The following is a 15679-nucleotide window of genomic DNA, read 5'->3' as shown; positions in this document are numbered from 1 at the left end:
TTGGCATATGAAGGCATATACTACACTAACACCAGAAAAAATCAACATACCCTTAGAGCCCTGACCAGGGTTATTCTATCTACTACCCAAGATCCACAAACCTGGAAATCCTGGACGCCCCATCATCTCTGGCATTGGCACTCTCACTGAAGGACTGTCTGGATATGTGGACTCTCTACTCAGACCCTATGCCATCAGCACTCCCAGCTATCTCTGACACCACTGATTTCCTGAGGAAACTACAATGCATTGGTGACCTTCCAGAAAACACCATCCTAGCCACCATGGACGTAGAGGCTCTCTACACGAACATCCCACACACAGATGGAATACAAGCTGTCAAAAACAGTATCTCTGATGATGCCACAGCACAAGTGGCTGCTGAGCTCTGTGCCTTTATCCTCACACACAACTATTTCAAATTTGATAACAATATATATCTCCAGATCAGTGGCACCGCTATGGGCACCCGCATGGCCCCACAATATGCCAACATTTTTATGGCCGACCTGGAACAACACTTCCTCAGCTCTCATCCACTCACGCCCCTTCTCTACCTACGCTACATTGATGACATCTTCATCATCTGGACCCATGGGAAGGAGTCTCTGGAAAAATTCCACCACGATTTCAACAGCTTCCACCCCACCATCAACCTCAGCCTGGACCAATCTACACCGAAGGTCCACTTCCTAGACACCACAGTGCAAATAAGTGATGGTCACATTAACACCACCCTATACTGAAAACCTACTGACCGCTATGCCTACCTTCATGCCTCCAGCTTCCATCCCAGGCACATCACATGATCCATTGTCTACAGCCAAGCACTGAGGTACATCCGCATCTGCTCTAACCCCTCAGACAGAAACCAGCACCTACAAAATCTCCACCAAGCATTCTCAAAACTACAATACCCGCACACGGAAATAAGGAAACAGATCAGCAGAGCCAGATGTGTACCCAGAAGCCTCCTACTGCATGACAAAGCCAAGAAAGAAACCAACAGGACTCCACTGGCCATCACATACAGTCCCCAGCTAAAACCCCTCCAACGCATCATCAGGGATCTACAACCCATCCTGGACAACAATTCCACACTTTCACAGGCCTTGGGTGGCAGGCCAGTCCTCACCCACAGGCAACCTGCCAACCTGAAACATATTCTCACCAGTAACTGCACACTGCACCATAGTAACTCTAGCTCAGGAACCAATCCATGCAACAAACCTCGATGCCAACTCTGGCCACATATCTACACCAGCGACACTATCACAGGACCTACCCAGATCAACCATACCGTCACCTGTTCATTCACCTGCACGTCCACCAATGTAATATATGCCATCATATGCCAACAATGCCCCTCTGCTATGTACATCAGCCAAACTGGACAGTCGCTACGGAAAAGGATAAACGGACACAAATCAGATATTAGGAATGGCAATATACAAAAACCTGTAGGAGAACACTTCAACCTCCCTGGCCACACTATAGCAGACCTTAAGGTGGCCATCCTGCAGCAAAAAAACTCAGGACCAGACTTCAAAGAGAAACTGCTGAGCTTCAGTTCATCTGCAAATTTGACATCATCAGCTCAGGATTAAACAAAGACTGTGAATGGCTTGCCAACTACAAAACCAGTTTCTCCTCCCTTGGTTTTCACACCTCAACTGCTAGAACAGGGCCTCATCCTCCCTGATTGAACTATCTCATTATCTCTAGCTTGCCTGCATATATATACCTGCCCCTGGAAATTTCCACTACATGCATCTGATGAAGTGGGTATTCACCCACGAAAGCTCATGCTCCAAAAAGTCTGTTAGTCTATAAGGTGCCACAGGATTCTTTGCTGCTTTTACAGATCCAGACTAACATGGCTACCCCTCTGATGCTCTAATACAGTCTCTCAGTGTTTTCAGATGGGCAACCCCCTTATTCAATATAAAAAATGGTCATGATGTCCTTGCAAGTATTATAAAAGTAAGAGTAAAAAGTGTATCAATACTAACAATAAGCCTATATAATTTATTTGTGTGCGAGTTTTGAGAGGTTGACGGAATACTAGAACCTGAAGGGTAAGGATGTGCAGGGAGTGAGGAAGCAAGATTTTCTTTGCTTTCAATTGTTATCAAACCCTCCTGAGCCCTCGAGGGTCATGACCAAACAGTGGAGAGACACTGCTCTAATAAATTCTTATCCCCTATTTGTTCAGACAAAACAACTTTGCTTTATTTAGTGCATCATCTCTTCTGATGAATTCATAGCTATCAGAAGTGTTAGTTCTTCTGGGCAATGACTGCGACAGCTTACAGCACTTAACACCATGAGGGCCCTGTCTTGATGAAGGCTCTGGGTTCTTCAGTAATGTAAGCAGGGGTTAAAGTAACAAAGGTCTTACTGATACGCTGGGCAGCCGGAGTCCTGGGCAAAGTGGAGGGTGGCTCTGGGCCCCTGGAAGGAGCATGGCCTCAGGCAGATGGGACAGAGTTGGGGCCAGACTCCCCTCGCCAGCCCTTTAGTGCTGCCGGGCCCGTGCTGCCAGGGGCTTTGGCAACGATTTAAAGGGCCCGGGGTTCTGGCTGCAGCCAGGAGCCCTGGACCTTTTTAAATCACTGGGCCCCGGGGAAGCTGCCCCTTTTGCAGTCGCCCCCGTGTCAGCGACCCTGCTGGTATGTTGCTTAAAGCACTAAAGTTGGCTGTGTACCAGCCCATACCAGCAGCCACTTTCTAACCAGTACGTCATACCAGCCCGTACTGGCTTACTTTCACCTCTGAATGTAAATATTAGAAAAGAGCAACAACTCATGGGGGATATTTTTCCCCACTTCCTGTGAACTCAGTGCTGGTGAAAAGTGTCAGACTGGCAGCCTGGAAATCCCAAGCCCTCTGTTCATCCACATGAAAGATCCAGTGTCTGCAGTGACAGTGCAAATTGTTCCTATAGCATGCCTTGAGCGTGCTTTGAAGGATAAGAAAATAATTTAATCTCCTGGACCTAGCCTCTCTGCTGAGATTGCCTGTTGTGATGATAAATTTTGTGATGTACACACCTGTCAACTGCAACCAGATTGAAACTTAATTCACATTGGGCAATAAATCACCACTAAATAGTAACAATTTACTGTCCTGAGCTGGATTTGACCCAGTGAGCTAGTGGTGACAGGTCTACGTCCAAAGCTCCTTAAACCCAGTGGTTCCTAGCCTTCTCCTGGAGGAGCCCCCATTGTGCTGGAATGATTGACAGATGTGCCTCCCTCCGCTGTGCTTCCTCACACTGTGCCCTGGCACCATTCCTGCAATCTTATTTTCTGTCTCCTGGCCTTTAGTCCTTTCTTTTTCCTTTGCATCTTTTACATTTGTGTGTGTTGTGTGCATGTGCATTCTAATTATTATTATTCTGCTCGGTTGCTTTGCCTCTCCCTCCTGGATCCCCATTCACTAGAAGGCAACATGCTATCTAGGTAGGAGGGAGCTATTGGTGGCTGCATGGGGGCCAGACTATATATGTTCCCTTGAGCCAGGGAGAGACTAGTTCTCTGCGTGCAAACTGTTCCTGTGGCTGGTTGCTTTAGGGGTCATTGTGGAAGTAGGGAAGGAAGCTGAGTGACTTTCAAGGAGCCAACTGCTGCTTCAACTATCATCACATAAGCACATTTGCAATGAGAGTTGGAGCTGATCTGGGGTTATTCAGCTTTCTCCACCTCCATTGCCCTTCTCCTACTTCCTGAGCCCCATGGCTAAACCTTCCTCTTCCCCAAGGTGGCCTGTCCTCCATTGCTGGGAAGCACAACCCTAAGCCACCCCCCTATCAGAAATCATTAAGACAAGAGAGCATTTTCTGTTCAGCTTAAACTATTGATGAAAGAAACATCTTTAAAACCAAACCTCATTTGGCTCATGATTGTATTTACATTAACTATTGTTAGTATTATTCCTTTCAAAGCACTGTCCTATTTCAGATATACTCCTGACCTTAGCATAAGTGTGTCAGATCTCCTACATTTAGACAATACTGTTATATAGGACGTTGCTTTCCAATCCAACCAGAAGCAGAAAATATTGAAAAAAAAATATTGTTAGTGTGAGATTTCCAACCAAATTTTGCAGACCAAAAAGGTGTGAATAAGTTTTGGAAAAGCATCTTTACTTGGGGGATTCATCAGAGCTCCGCACCTTTTGCTTTTCACCCAACATAAAACTATACATAGCAAAACTGAATCTTAAAATCTAGCTAAGCAAAGATTTTCATTTTTAGCCAAACTAAAAAGTTGCAAACCAACTCGCATAACCTTCTAGTACTTGTCTTTTCAACAGCAAGTTCATTTTTCTGTGGTCATGCATATCATATTCATCATGCCCAATCTATAAGAATATCACTGGTAGAACTGTTAGTAATGCTAAGAGGAGAATGAACTTTAAGTGCACTCTCTGTATGTAAGCTAAATTTTTCCTTTCTCAACATTAACTTTTTATTCATTGCTTTAAAATGGTGGATTTGGGCCTTAGGCCTCAATCCATCAAAACACTTAAATGCATGATTAACTTTGAACATATAAATATCCACATTGAAGTCAATAGCCAATTCATACACTTAAGCATGTGCTTAATCCAATCTTGAGCCCTTAGACAGCACTTGTACTACAAAGCTTTTCTTTTTATGTTATTTTGTCACCTGGAAATTGGCTCTGAAATGAGACTCAGAATATGACTCTCTTTGCATCTGCTGAGGAGTTACTATTGAAGGATTTTATCACTGTGAAATGATGAGCAGAATTACTTATAAACTCCGAGGAAGACTGAACTGCTTTGCAAGGTTATGAAATGGTTTAACTCTTTCTGATAAGAGCTAGTTATTTCCTTCTTCCAGGTACCCGGCCTGTAGCATATTTTCAGTACATCACTCTTCTATTTTCCCTTGTTAATATGTCCTGCTGTATAGCCACACTCACCTTTGGCTGATGTTCATTCATATAAAACAGTAAAAAAAAAAAAAAGTATTTGATATTCACATACTTCTCAAATAAGATGTCACAGTGACGTTGGTCTGTTTGCTTAAGAAATGGCTAATTTACACCATTCCATAGCCTTTAGGGGCTTGTCAGAACTGTTTGCTCACAGTCCAAATAACCTGTGTAATTGCAGGAAATGATTAAAACAGAACTAATTTCACACACAAAACTGTGCTGAGGGCCATCCTTCTGGCACAAGGCAACTTCGACTTAACTGTAGCTTGCTACATTTTTTTAAATACTCAATTCTTCTCAAAACTAACTAAACTTGCTCGTTAGAAGTAGGCATGTCCCATCCCCGCCACCCACCCTGCTTTCAATAGACGCAAGAGTAGAATTCAGAGTTTTAAAAAGTGGAGATTCCTGAACAAAGCCATAGCAGATCTTACATATTTTGTATTTAATTGATGAGTTTGTTTCCTGATTATTTTGGCTCATGTAAAAGAAATGGTTTTGCCACTTTTGTGAACAATATGAAGTTGCTTTTTCAACACTTAGCATTAAAATATAGCTGTCTGCTGGTGGAACCTCCATAGCATCTCTTAGCTGGGTGTTTGGCAGAGAAGCTGTTCTAGAGACAACACATATTTAAATCTTGGAGAAATTCAAGGCCCCTTTTGAGCCTTCAGTCCTGCCAAATCTTTAACAGCACCATAGCTGTAACAGTACCGATTGCTTCTATACTGTTACCACACTGAAATCAGACACAGAGAAATCTTGCAAGAGCACATGCAGGTGAGCTGTCTCCAGCTGATCTACCTGTAGCTAGTTGAAGCATCCTGGGAGAGCTATAATGCCTTAAGCATAACATCCTCCTGACCACTAGAACTTTAACCTACCATCCCTCCCTAACCAGCATGAAGTGTTCCACGCAAAAGACTGTGCAAATCCATAATGCAAAAATAATAGATTTAGCAGTTTCCTATTGATTTTACATGTCCTTTAAAACATGAGATTTCATTTAAAAACTCTGAAGTCTCTATCCTTTGCAATGATATATCATCACACACTGTATGTCTCATGTTCTCACTGTAACACAAAATTTTAACTCCAGCCTCAGACTTCCCCACGTCATAAACACGTCATAATGTCCATCATTGCATGGATTTCTAAGAGATCGTCATAAGATTGGAGTTAAAAATTTGTTTTATAGTGCTATCACAAAGAAGGTAGGTTGTGTAAATGTTGGAGTTGTTTAGGACTTCTAGACAAAGGATCAGAGTTTGTCAGTGAAAGTAATGTGTGCAAATTAAGATATATTCTAGGAGGACACATTCAGTGGACAGTTTCTTGCTTTTAAGGGTTTGTGTGGGTTGGTTTGCCCCTTAAGCAACTGGTTTTAATTACTTTTTTCCCTTTGGGGGAATTGTATGTGAAATTGATTGGTCTAGTTTCAAATTGTCCAAGCTGAGTGAAACACCAAAAGTAAACAACCATAGAAAGTGAAAAGGTTAAATTATTAAGACTGCTGTGATCTAAAAGTAGTTATTAGTAAATCAAAGTATGTAATTAGTAAGCCAAAGTATGTAATTATCTTCTTTTGACAATCTAGGTCAGAAGTTATTGATCAATAAAGTAAATATATCAAAGAACTGTTCTTTAATTTTCTTTTGCCTGCCTCTCACTCCACTTTCTTGGAAGAGGTAAGATTTTAAGTAACAGCAGCATTTTGGGCAGCTGGCATAGATGAGATTATTATGCAAAGCTGAACCATCTGTTCACACCTATATCTTTTCAGCTGACTGACAATGCACAGAGACATGAAAACATTCCTCTGACCCAAGACTCAGTATTAAAAGTAGTGCTTAGTGAACCAGAAAAACTAGGACCATGGGCCCAGCATTGCTTCCACTTTTACTAAGGACTTTAATGAGAGCCTGACTGGGCCCTGAAAAGATATATTTTGAATATTCAGAACTCCCTTATAGCACAGTAGCACAATTTAAAAATATATGTATGCCTTACATCTGAGGTATATCGCAAGATGCTTCAGAATACATGCAATGACCTATTTTGTCTAGTTTAATTTGAAGAGTGTGCTGTAGGACGTTGTTCTACCTGGGCTCATACTGTGCATGATAATCCCATATATCACTCCATTTCTTTGCCCTTCACACTATTTTTTTTCCTTTTTAAGTTCTGAAAAATAAAATATGAGAATGAACATTTGCACATTGAACGTGGATGGGCATATTTCCACAAGGCATGGTCTCACACACTTGCTGGCCCTGGTACTTCCTAAAATTCAGGGAAAAAATGGTGGTTACAACAATAATTTAAAATAGGGCTTTGTTTAAAACACATTTGTGGCGACCTGGCATGCATGATCTCTCTCTTTCCAGAGCCCCTGGATTTTAAGGCTATTCCCAGTTGTGCATGGTAAATTATTCATCTTCGAATCTGATCATGTTTCTTCTTGAGAGACTACCAAGCTTTCACACCTTCAGTCTTATCTTGCCTTGTCTTCTGCCCTACCTCCCCCCATGCAGAGCCTTGGGCCTTAGGCTTCACTCACTTGTTCCATATAGGTGGGTAGTCCCATTCCGGGAGAGGAGCAAGCAAAGAACACTACACATCTCCTCTCCAATGGGAAGGTTCCACTCCTCTCGACTGGATACACATGGGTCCAAGCCAGAAGAGGGCTTAATGCTGCATGCTGGCATGCATTTGCCAGGATAGGTCAGACTTACTATACAAAAGTCTCTTGGGTTTTCCTACAAGCCTTCTTAAAGATTGATTTTCATCATTTATGAAGGATTATTTTCAGATGTTCAGATGTCCTTTTTTAGAGTGTGTGTACTTCTCAGGGGCATTATCCACAGACTTTCAGATTTATTACACATTCATCTACCCCATAGATAGCCATCTAAACTTTTCAACACAATCCATCTGGGAATTTTAAGGATATATGTATCCCAGTCTTAAAGTTCATACACTAAATATTTGAAAATCTATTCAAAACAGAATGTCAGTATAGCTCCAATATTTAGTGTTCATAGACTCTGTACTCATTTATCCATTGCTGCTTTCTCTAGTCATTTTCTTTCATCTTGAACATCTCTCGATTTTTCATACTTAAAACTACTGATTAAACAGCTTGAATGAACTTTTAACAAGTTCCAAAACTACTAAGAAAAAAATAATTTTTATAGCAAGTGCACCTTCACCTTGCTGTGTGTATTTATTCTGGTGTAGAAACTAAACCACACTTGGCAAAGATAGGCAATCACATAAAAGGATGGAGCATAATTTAAATGGTTTCATTTTTAAATTATTTAAAATTGCATAGATGCTATAATGATGGGAAAATTATAAATACCTACAATAAATTAGATCAGACTGATGCATTTCAGAATAACCTTTACACGATACAAGGGGGCTATAGCAATATGAGACAATTACACAACATTCAAATCTCACATCTTCCTCTTTAACATTATTAACCATCCTCAACACACTCAGTTTCATCATGGCAGCAAGAATTAGCAGATTCAGTGTAACCTCAAACATTCAAATATCAATTAACTAAAACCCTCATTTATGCAAAGGTGAACACAACTTATGAGGTCTTGTTCGATCACTTGGAATTTGTCCAGGTTCTAGTCATTGATGGACAACTCTTGGTATAGCAGCACCAGTGCAAAAACCTTAGTGTAGACAGGCAAACCCTATGCAAACTGTGATTTTCACCACAGCAGCTTACCCCTGTTTCAAGCAGGGATAAACTACACTGAGTAGCACTATAGCAGATGTGGTTGTCTAAACTAGGGGTGCAGCTATACCAGTGGCTGGTCAAAGATCACTGAGATTCTCATGGTAGAAAAGCCTGAGATTGTGCTGTAGTGTATAAAGTTTTCTACTCAGAAAATTTAACACAGTGAAGTCCTTAAGTGCGTACGTCTGCAGAATTTAGAAGCTTTTCAGAAGAAAGCCTGTTTTCCTGTGAAATGTAGAAAAGCCTGCAGACTCCTGGCCCCAACACCCATTAATCCAAATCCAGAATCAACTGAATGAATTTCAGGTGCCTCATTATATTAAGCTAATCAAGAATGTGCTATTATTGCACTTTAAACTCGTTCTAAATTGGAATGGTTAAAGCCATTTCTAAAACCTCTAGCAAAGTTATTCCAACTGACAACAAGCCAACGGCAACTTGAGCTTCCATAAGATCAGACAGGAGGGAATTATTTGTGTCAATGGATTTTAAATTGCAAGGATCATTTTAAAATATTTAAATGGAAAGTAGAAGAATATTATTTATATAATTATTTAAAAAAAAAAAACCACACCTTTAACTCATCCTATTTTCCAATGCCCGTAATTTTCTTTACAGGTTGCTAAATAGCAACCTGTAATCAGTCATCAACCAAATATTAGAAAATGTATAATATTCTGTGCTGATTTACATATTGTTGAAGTCAGTGTGGTTGGATGGGGAACAAAGTCAAGGCTGAATTTGGCCCAGCAAATTACCATAATAAAAGCAAATTTCATATTTTTACTTTGTGTTTTAAGTAGCAGTGGATGAAGCTCAAGCTAAACAACTACATGTTTTAATAGTTTACAGAAGTTTTTCAAACAAACAAACTAGTTTGGGCTCCATCTATCCCAAGAATAGACTTTGTCATTAAGTTTTCAGTGCTTCTTGGTTTGGGCCTGATTACAGACATGGTGAAAATAGCCTTGCATTGTATTTCTCTATTTCCTCTTTCGCCCTTGGCATTAAAATTGGGAAGGGGAGAAGCATGTGAACATTTAAAAAGAAAAAGTTTAATAGATTTTTCTCTATGTCAAATATGGCTTGATTTGGCTCACCACAAGTTTCGGGCAAAGCTTGAGACAAGTTCTTACTGATGGGTATTTGAACAAGTTTGCCAGCTCTTGTTAGTGCTCTTTGTTTGGGTAACAAAGACAATTCAAAGCTTGTGTGACTTTTTTACATGGCAACCAAATGCACTGTCAACAAGTCACATGGATATGCCACCTTAATGTTAGACTATAAACCACAAGTACATTTGTTCATATGGACCAGCAGGATTCACAGCAGAATGACTTGTGATTTAGTCGTACAGCCATGCTCCTTGGTTGTGTGGGTGTGGATGTGTATGGTTTATATACTCTGAAAGGAAAAAAGCAAATGCCTGGCTTTGTATAAAAGATTGTAAATGGAGAAAAATTAAGGAGAAACTATGCAGGGAATAAATACTCTGAGTATGCTTCAATGTGTTTACAAGATGTAGAAGTCCTCACAGTAGCAAGAGATATATGAATTCATATTAGTGACTCCTAAAAAAAAAAAAAAAAAAAAAAAGCATTCTCTCCCACTCTTCTGCATATATATACATACACACACCACAGTGTAATATATAAATGAATTAGTTTTTCTTTCTTTCTCTGAATAGAAGACGAGCACAGATGGACCAAGAATCATACCTGGACCAGCACTCCCAACAGAAAAATCAATCTGACCTTTGTATGTAAAAGCACATACAAATTGAATAGAATAAAATAAATTAAAAATAAATTAAATTGCAAACAGTGGCCTGATCTTGCAAACATTTAAGCATGTGATTAACATTAAGCATGTGAGTAGCACCGTTAAAGTTATTGGCACTTTATTATGCATAAAATATGTAAATAAGTGATGTCAATGTAATTATCCATGTTTTTAAAGTTAGTGTGTGTGTGTAAAGGTTTGCAGGATAGCCTTTACTTATAATGTTACTATTTTGTACTGATATCCATGTTTCTCCTTTACTTATCAATTTGATTCCTTTGTGTGTATAGTTTTTTGTGGGGTTTTTTGTAATTATTATTCAAAAGTAAAAATGTTCAAGCTTTTGTTTTATTTTAAACTTGCAAATTAAGGTGAAAATGGTGAACTTTTTTTCCGACCTCTAATAAACCCCGGATTCTCTTTTCTCTCTTTCAAACTCCTGTTTGCCCTAGCTAAAATACACACACACACACAAGATTTTCACTGGATAGCTTTTCTGTTATTGATCAAGGGTAAAATTTTCAGACACCCCTAAGCAATTTAGGAGCCTAAATCTCATTGAAAGTCACTAGACTTCTACGTCAATTGGACATTTCTGAAAATTTTACCCTAAAACTTTTTAAACATGTAGCCATAGAGTTTGCATGTCACAATTTGCAAAATGATCCTCATTTCTCATGCAAGCCAAAAATAGAAATCACTTCCATTAAATATTTAAAACTGTGTTTAACTGTGGTTCTTTTTCATGCTCTACATAACATTAGAGTAATGTTTCATAATTTACTTTTAGCTCTTATTCAGCATAATATATTTTATAGTCTATATAGAGCCACTGCTGCAACATTATTGAATCTTTCTTGGATGTTTCCATCAGATTTTACCTTTGCAGATTCCCCAGAGAGTCACTAACAGTGGTCTTCACGTCTTCCCTCCCTGGTTTCAAAAATCTGTCTTTCAGTGAACTAAACCCTTCAAAAGGCATCTTGTCTGTCTTCTAAATAAATCCTTTCGGTTAACAGTTATTCACTGCTGCAGTCATATTTGCTGTTTTCAGACTTGGGGGTCCCTGTTAGTCACCTTGATGATCTCTGGAACAACAACCAGTTGCTCTAGAAAGTAGCCCAGAAGGGAAAATTTAATGCAGATTCTCCAGAACAAGAAAGTCAGGCAGGCAGAGCTTCAGTGTGAAATCTTCTAAGAAGTAAGGGCTCAGCAGCTCAATTGCTGCAGCTCCACTGTGTATGTGCTATAGGGGCTGGCACCTGGAAAGGAGGCGGCTAGTCCAAAGGGCTGCAGCTGGAGGAGCTGGAGATGCTAAGGTCCGTATTCCTGGACCTGGTGTTGTTGCCTGCATCTCACGCTGACTTGCTCAGTCTCATTCTCCCTCCCTCCTCTCACTGCCTCTCTCATGCTGAGATCCTATGCAAGGTGATGCTATAGTAACGGACACAAAACGTGTCCTCAAGCCACTCAAGTTTATTAATAGGATCTCATCCAGAGCAAAGGGAAGAAGCAAAGTTTATTAAACATTTACAAGTTCTCTCTGATGCAGGATGGGAATTACAGGCTACAGTTCCCAGTCACTGTTTATCCCCCTGTCCATATGAGCACCCTGCCCACATGCACCTGCCTGATCTAGGCTCAGAAATGTCTTCCCAAGACATGTCATTTATTATTGATATCACTAAGGCCACAGGCAGGCAGGTGCAGAAGAGTTCTAAAGTGCTGCTCTTTGAACAGGCAACAAAAGATTGGCTGTAAATTGGGTTTATTTGTTGTTTTTATTTTAACACAAAGAAGGTGAGGGAGATGACCCTTTCCCACTCAGCATGGCTTTGCTATGACATGTCTTTTCTAGCATTGAGTTCAGACTTTTAACAAAAGCGCTTGTAAAAATGCAACTACCTGGCAAGCCCCTAATGCCTGCATGCTACAGGCATTAAGCTGGGGTGACCCGAGACAGCCTGGCTTTTGGCAATGCCTCAGTTGTCAAGCTTTGGTTATGGAAACAAAGGCAAAAATGTTGCCCCTTTTTAGTTGGTATTGGGATGCTGCATGTTTTGCTTTCCTGGTGATGGTGGGGTGGGGAGACTCAAAATACTCCTGGTTTTGAATTCACAATCAATAGGAAAATAGGTGGATTTATACTTTCCAAGATTCCTCTGCTCCCTTGAGATATTAAGTTAAATGAACAGCCTCTGTGACTGATGGTCAATGCCGCATCAGATGATCATCAGACAGGGAATTAACTACTTCCAGATGACATCTTGCCCAGGTGTAAAGAGTAACACAAAAGGCAGTGTGGTCAAACGGACAGGGCAAGGGGCTAGGACTTAGGAGACCCAGGTTCAGCTTCAATTCTCGGCTGTGTCATGGACCTGCTATATGACCTTAAGCAAGTCACCTCACTTCCCCTCCTTTCCTACGTCTGTCTTGTCTATTTAGTCTGTAAGCTCTTTGGAGCAGGAACTCTCTCTCTCTCTCTCTCTCTCTCTGTACAATGACTAGCACAATGGAATCCTGATCTCCGTTAAAGCCTCTAGGTGCCAAATAATGACTAAAGGCCCATAATCTCTGAGGCAAGTCATGGAATGCCTCAGAAGCTGCTCTCGTAGTTGGTGGAGAATATGCCTCTTGGAAGACAGAGTCTCACTCAGTTGTTAAAAGGCCAGCCAGTAATCTGAGATGAGCTTTTTTGACCTTCACATTGATATAAAGTATTTGCTTCCTTTGCCATCAATTAGACATCTTTTACCTAAAAAAAAATAAAGCCTTGGGAAGAAGAGATTGTTAGCTGAAAGGCTTTTTTGTTGCAGAACTAACTGCTTCATTCTTCCTGGTTATAGCCTCCTTCTGCCCTTTAAATGATTCTTTTCCTGCTTCTAGGACAATGACAGGAAACCCCAGGCTCAGAATGGCATGCAGTTAATCAGCCCCCAAGCAAACATGCAATACAGGAGGGGCCTAGTAGTCAGCCAGCCCCCAGCATATTCCAAATACTTATGCTGTAGGGGATGCAGAAAATCAGCCCCCATATTGACAAACTACAGGTAGAACCACACAGCAAATGAACATCCCCCATAGCTAAAATTCACGGCATAAATCCATACAGGTCCTTCCAAATTTCAACTTTTTCCTGCAGACATTTTTCAAGAATCTTTGTAAAACCACAATTTGTCACTAGGATTCAGGATCAGGTTTAATATTGAAATTACTTAACTCATTTTATAAAATTGACTAGATTTCAGGATAGTGGGATCCCCTTAAAAATATTGGGCATGAGAATGTCAAAACCACCAATAATGAAACACCGCATTGCTGTATACATACTTTGTACCTTGTTTATAAAGGGGAAATCATGCTTCACCAGTCTATTAGAATTCTTTGAGAGTGTCAACAAGCATACGGACAAGGGTGATCCAGTTGACATAGTACTTGGACTTTCAGAAAACCATTAACAAGGTGCCTCATCAAAGGCTCTTAAGCAAAGTAATCTGTCAAGGGATAAAAGGGAAGGTTCTTTCATGGATCAGTAACAGGTTAAAAAGATAGGAAACAAAGAGTAGGAATAAATGGTCGGTTTTCACAGTGGAGAAAGGTAAATAGTGTTTTCCCCAAGGATCTGTGCTGGGACCAGTGCTGTTGACCATATTCATAATGGATCTGAAAAGGGGGGAAACAGTGAGGGGGCAAAATGTGCAGATACACAAAAGTATCTAAGATAGTTAAGTCCAAAGCTGACTGCAATGAGTTATAAAGAGATCTCACAAAATGGATGACTGGGCAACATGACTGCATTTATCAACACTGAATTTCAACTGCCAAGTAATGCTGTGACATTTCCCAGGGAACAATCTGGACTGATGACAGCTGTGTTCCCTCAATTTAGCAACCTAGGGTACCTCTCACACTGCTTTGCTGGTCTGCTCTCTCACAGCCTCCAGCATGTAAATCACTCCTAGCTATATTGTATGAGTGCTATGGCCAGCCACTTATGAATTATACTGCAGAGCCACACCAGCAAATTCCCAGGCCCAGACTTTCCCCCAGAGATGTGCATCTTGTACTGCCCAGTACCCTCCTGGACAATAAAAGCTCATATAAAAATCTATCATTTCATTAATATGCACAAATCTTCATATCCCAAATGGAGTTTTCTGAACACTTTAACCCAACCACATTGGTTTAGATAAAACAATAAAACAAGTTTATTAACTACAGAAAGATAGATTGTAAGTGATTACAAGTAATGAGGCATAAAAGTCAGAATTGGTTACAAAGAAATAAAAAGTAAAATCCAACTAACACTTAATTTAACAAGCTACGTAAATTCAAAGCAAAGTTTCTCTCACCACATGGACTAGAAGTCTTACTGGCTGGAATCCTTTCAGCCAGGATCTTCCCCCAATCTAATGATGCTTCCTGTGTCCTTCATGTGTTGATGCGGTGAGTAGAGATGATTTGGGGCCACTGTTCCTCATTTTGATCCTTTTCCATTTCTTTGAGAATTATCTCCAGCTGGGGTTCAGGAGACAATCTGGGGAGATGGGAACTTCCAGCTGCTTTTTTGCCAAGATGTAAAACAATCACTCACACCCTTTTTCCTGCCAAAGAATAGCTGCTTAATCAGGTGATAGTCCATTGGATTTTGTTGACACTTGGCTGAGGCATCAATTTGTCTTTTGTCTTCAAGAAACCAGCTTTACTAAACTTTGAATATGTCTCAGTAATGTCATACAGTAAAATCTTACCACTTTACATACAATGTTGCCACACATTTTACCAGGATAACAAATATCGGTAAATTATTTGTTTTCAAATGATACCTCACAAATACCAAATTCACAGCCATGAAAAATGTGTCACAGACCATGAAATCTGGTCTCCTGCCATGAAATCTGGTCTTGTGTGTGCTTTTACTCTAAACTATGCAGATTTCACAGGGGAGGCAGCGTTTGTCAAATTGAGGGTCCTGACCCAAAAGGGAGTTGCAGTGCGCGGGGGTCACAAGGTTATTTTAGGGGAGTAGCAGTATTGCCATCCTTACTTCTGTGCTGCCTTCAGAGCTGGGTGGCCAGAGAGCAGCAGCTGTTGGCAGGGCGCCCAGATCTGAAGGCAGTGCCCTGCCAGCAACAGCACAGAAATAAAGGGTGGCAATACCATACCATAC

At 40.5% G+C, this 15679-nt stretch overlaps 1 protein-coding gene across 1 annotated transcript in view; it reads right to left on the bottom strand.

Annotated features, from left to right (window-relative positions):
• SLC17A8 (solute carrier family 17 member 8) overlaps positions 1–11822 on the bottom strand; it is a 42772-nt gene extending 30950 nt beyond the window's left edge. Inside the window, exon 1 of the mRNA XM_050935522.1 lies at positions 11391–11822. Coding sequence (XP_050791479.1) covers positions 11391–11491 — 101 coding nt within the window. The 5' untranslated portion in view covers positions 11492–11822. The remainder of the gene's footprint in view (positions 1–11390) is intronic.
• Positions 11823–15679: the final 3857 nt, after the last annotated feature.

Source organism: Gopherus flavomarginatus, chromosome 1 (assembly GCF_025201925.1).
Source record: "Gopherus flavomarginatus isolate rGopFla2 chromosome 1, rGopFla2.mat.asm, whole genome shotgun sequence".
Taxonomy (NCBI): Eukaryota; Metazoa; Chordata; order Testudines; family Testudinidae; genus Gopherus; species Gopherus flavomarginatus.
This window is presented reverse-complemented; position numbering and strand designations above follow the sequence as displayed.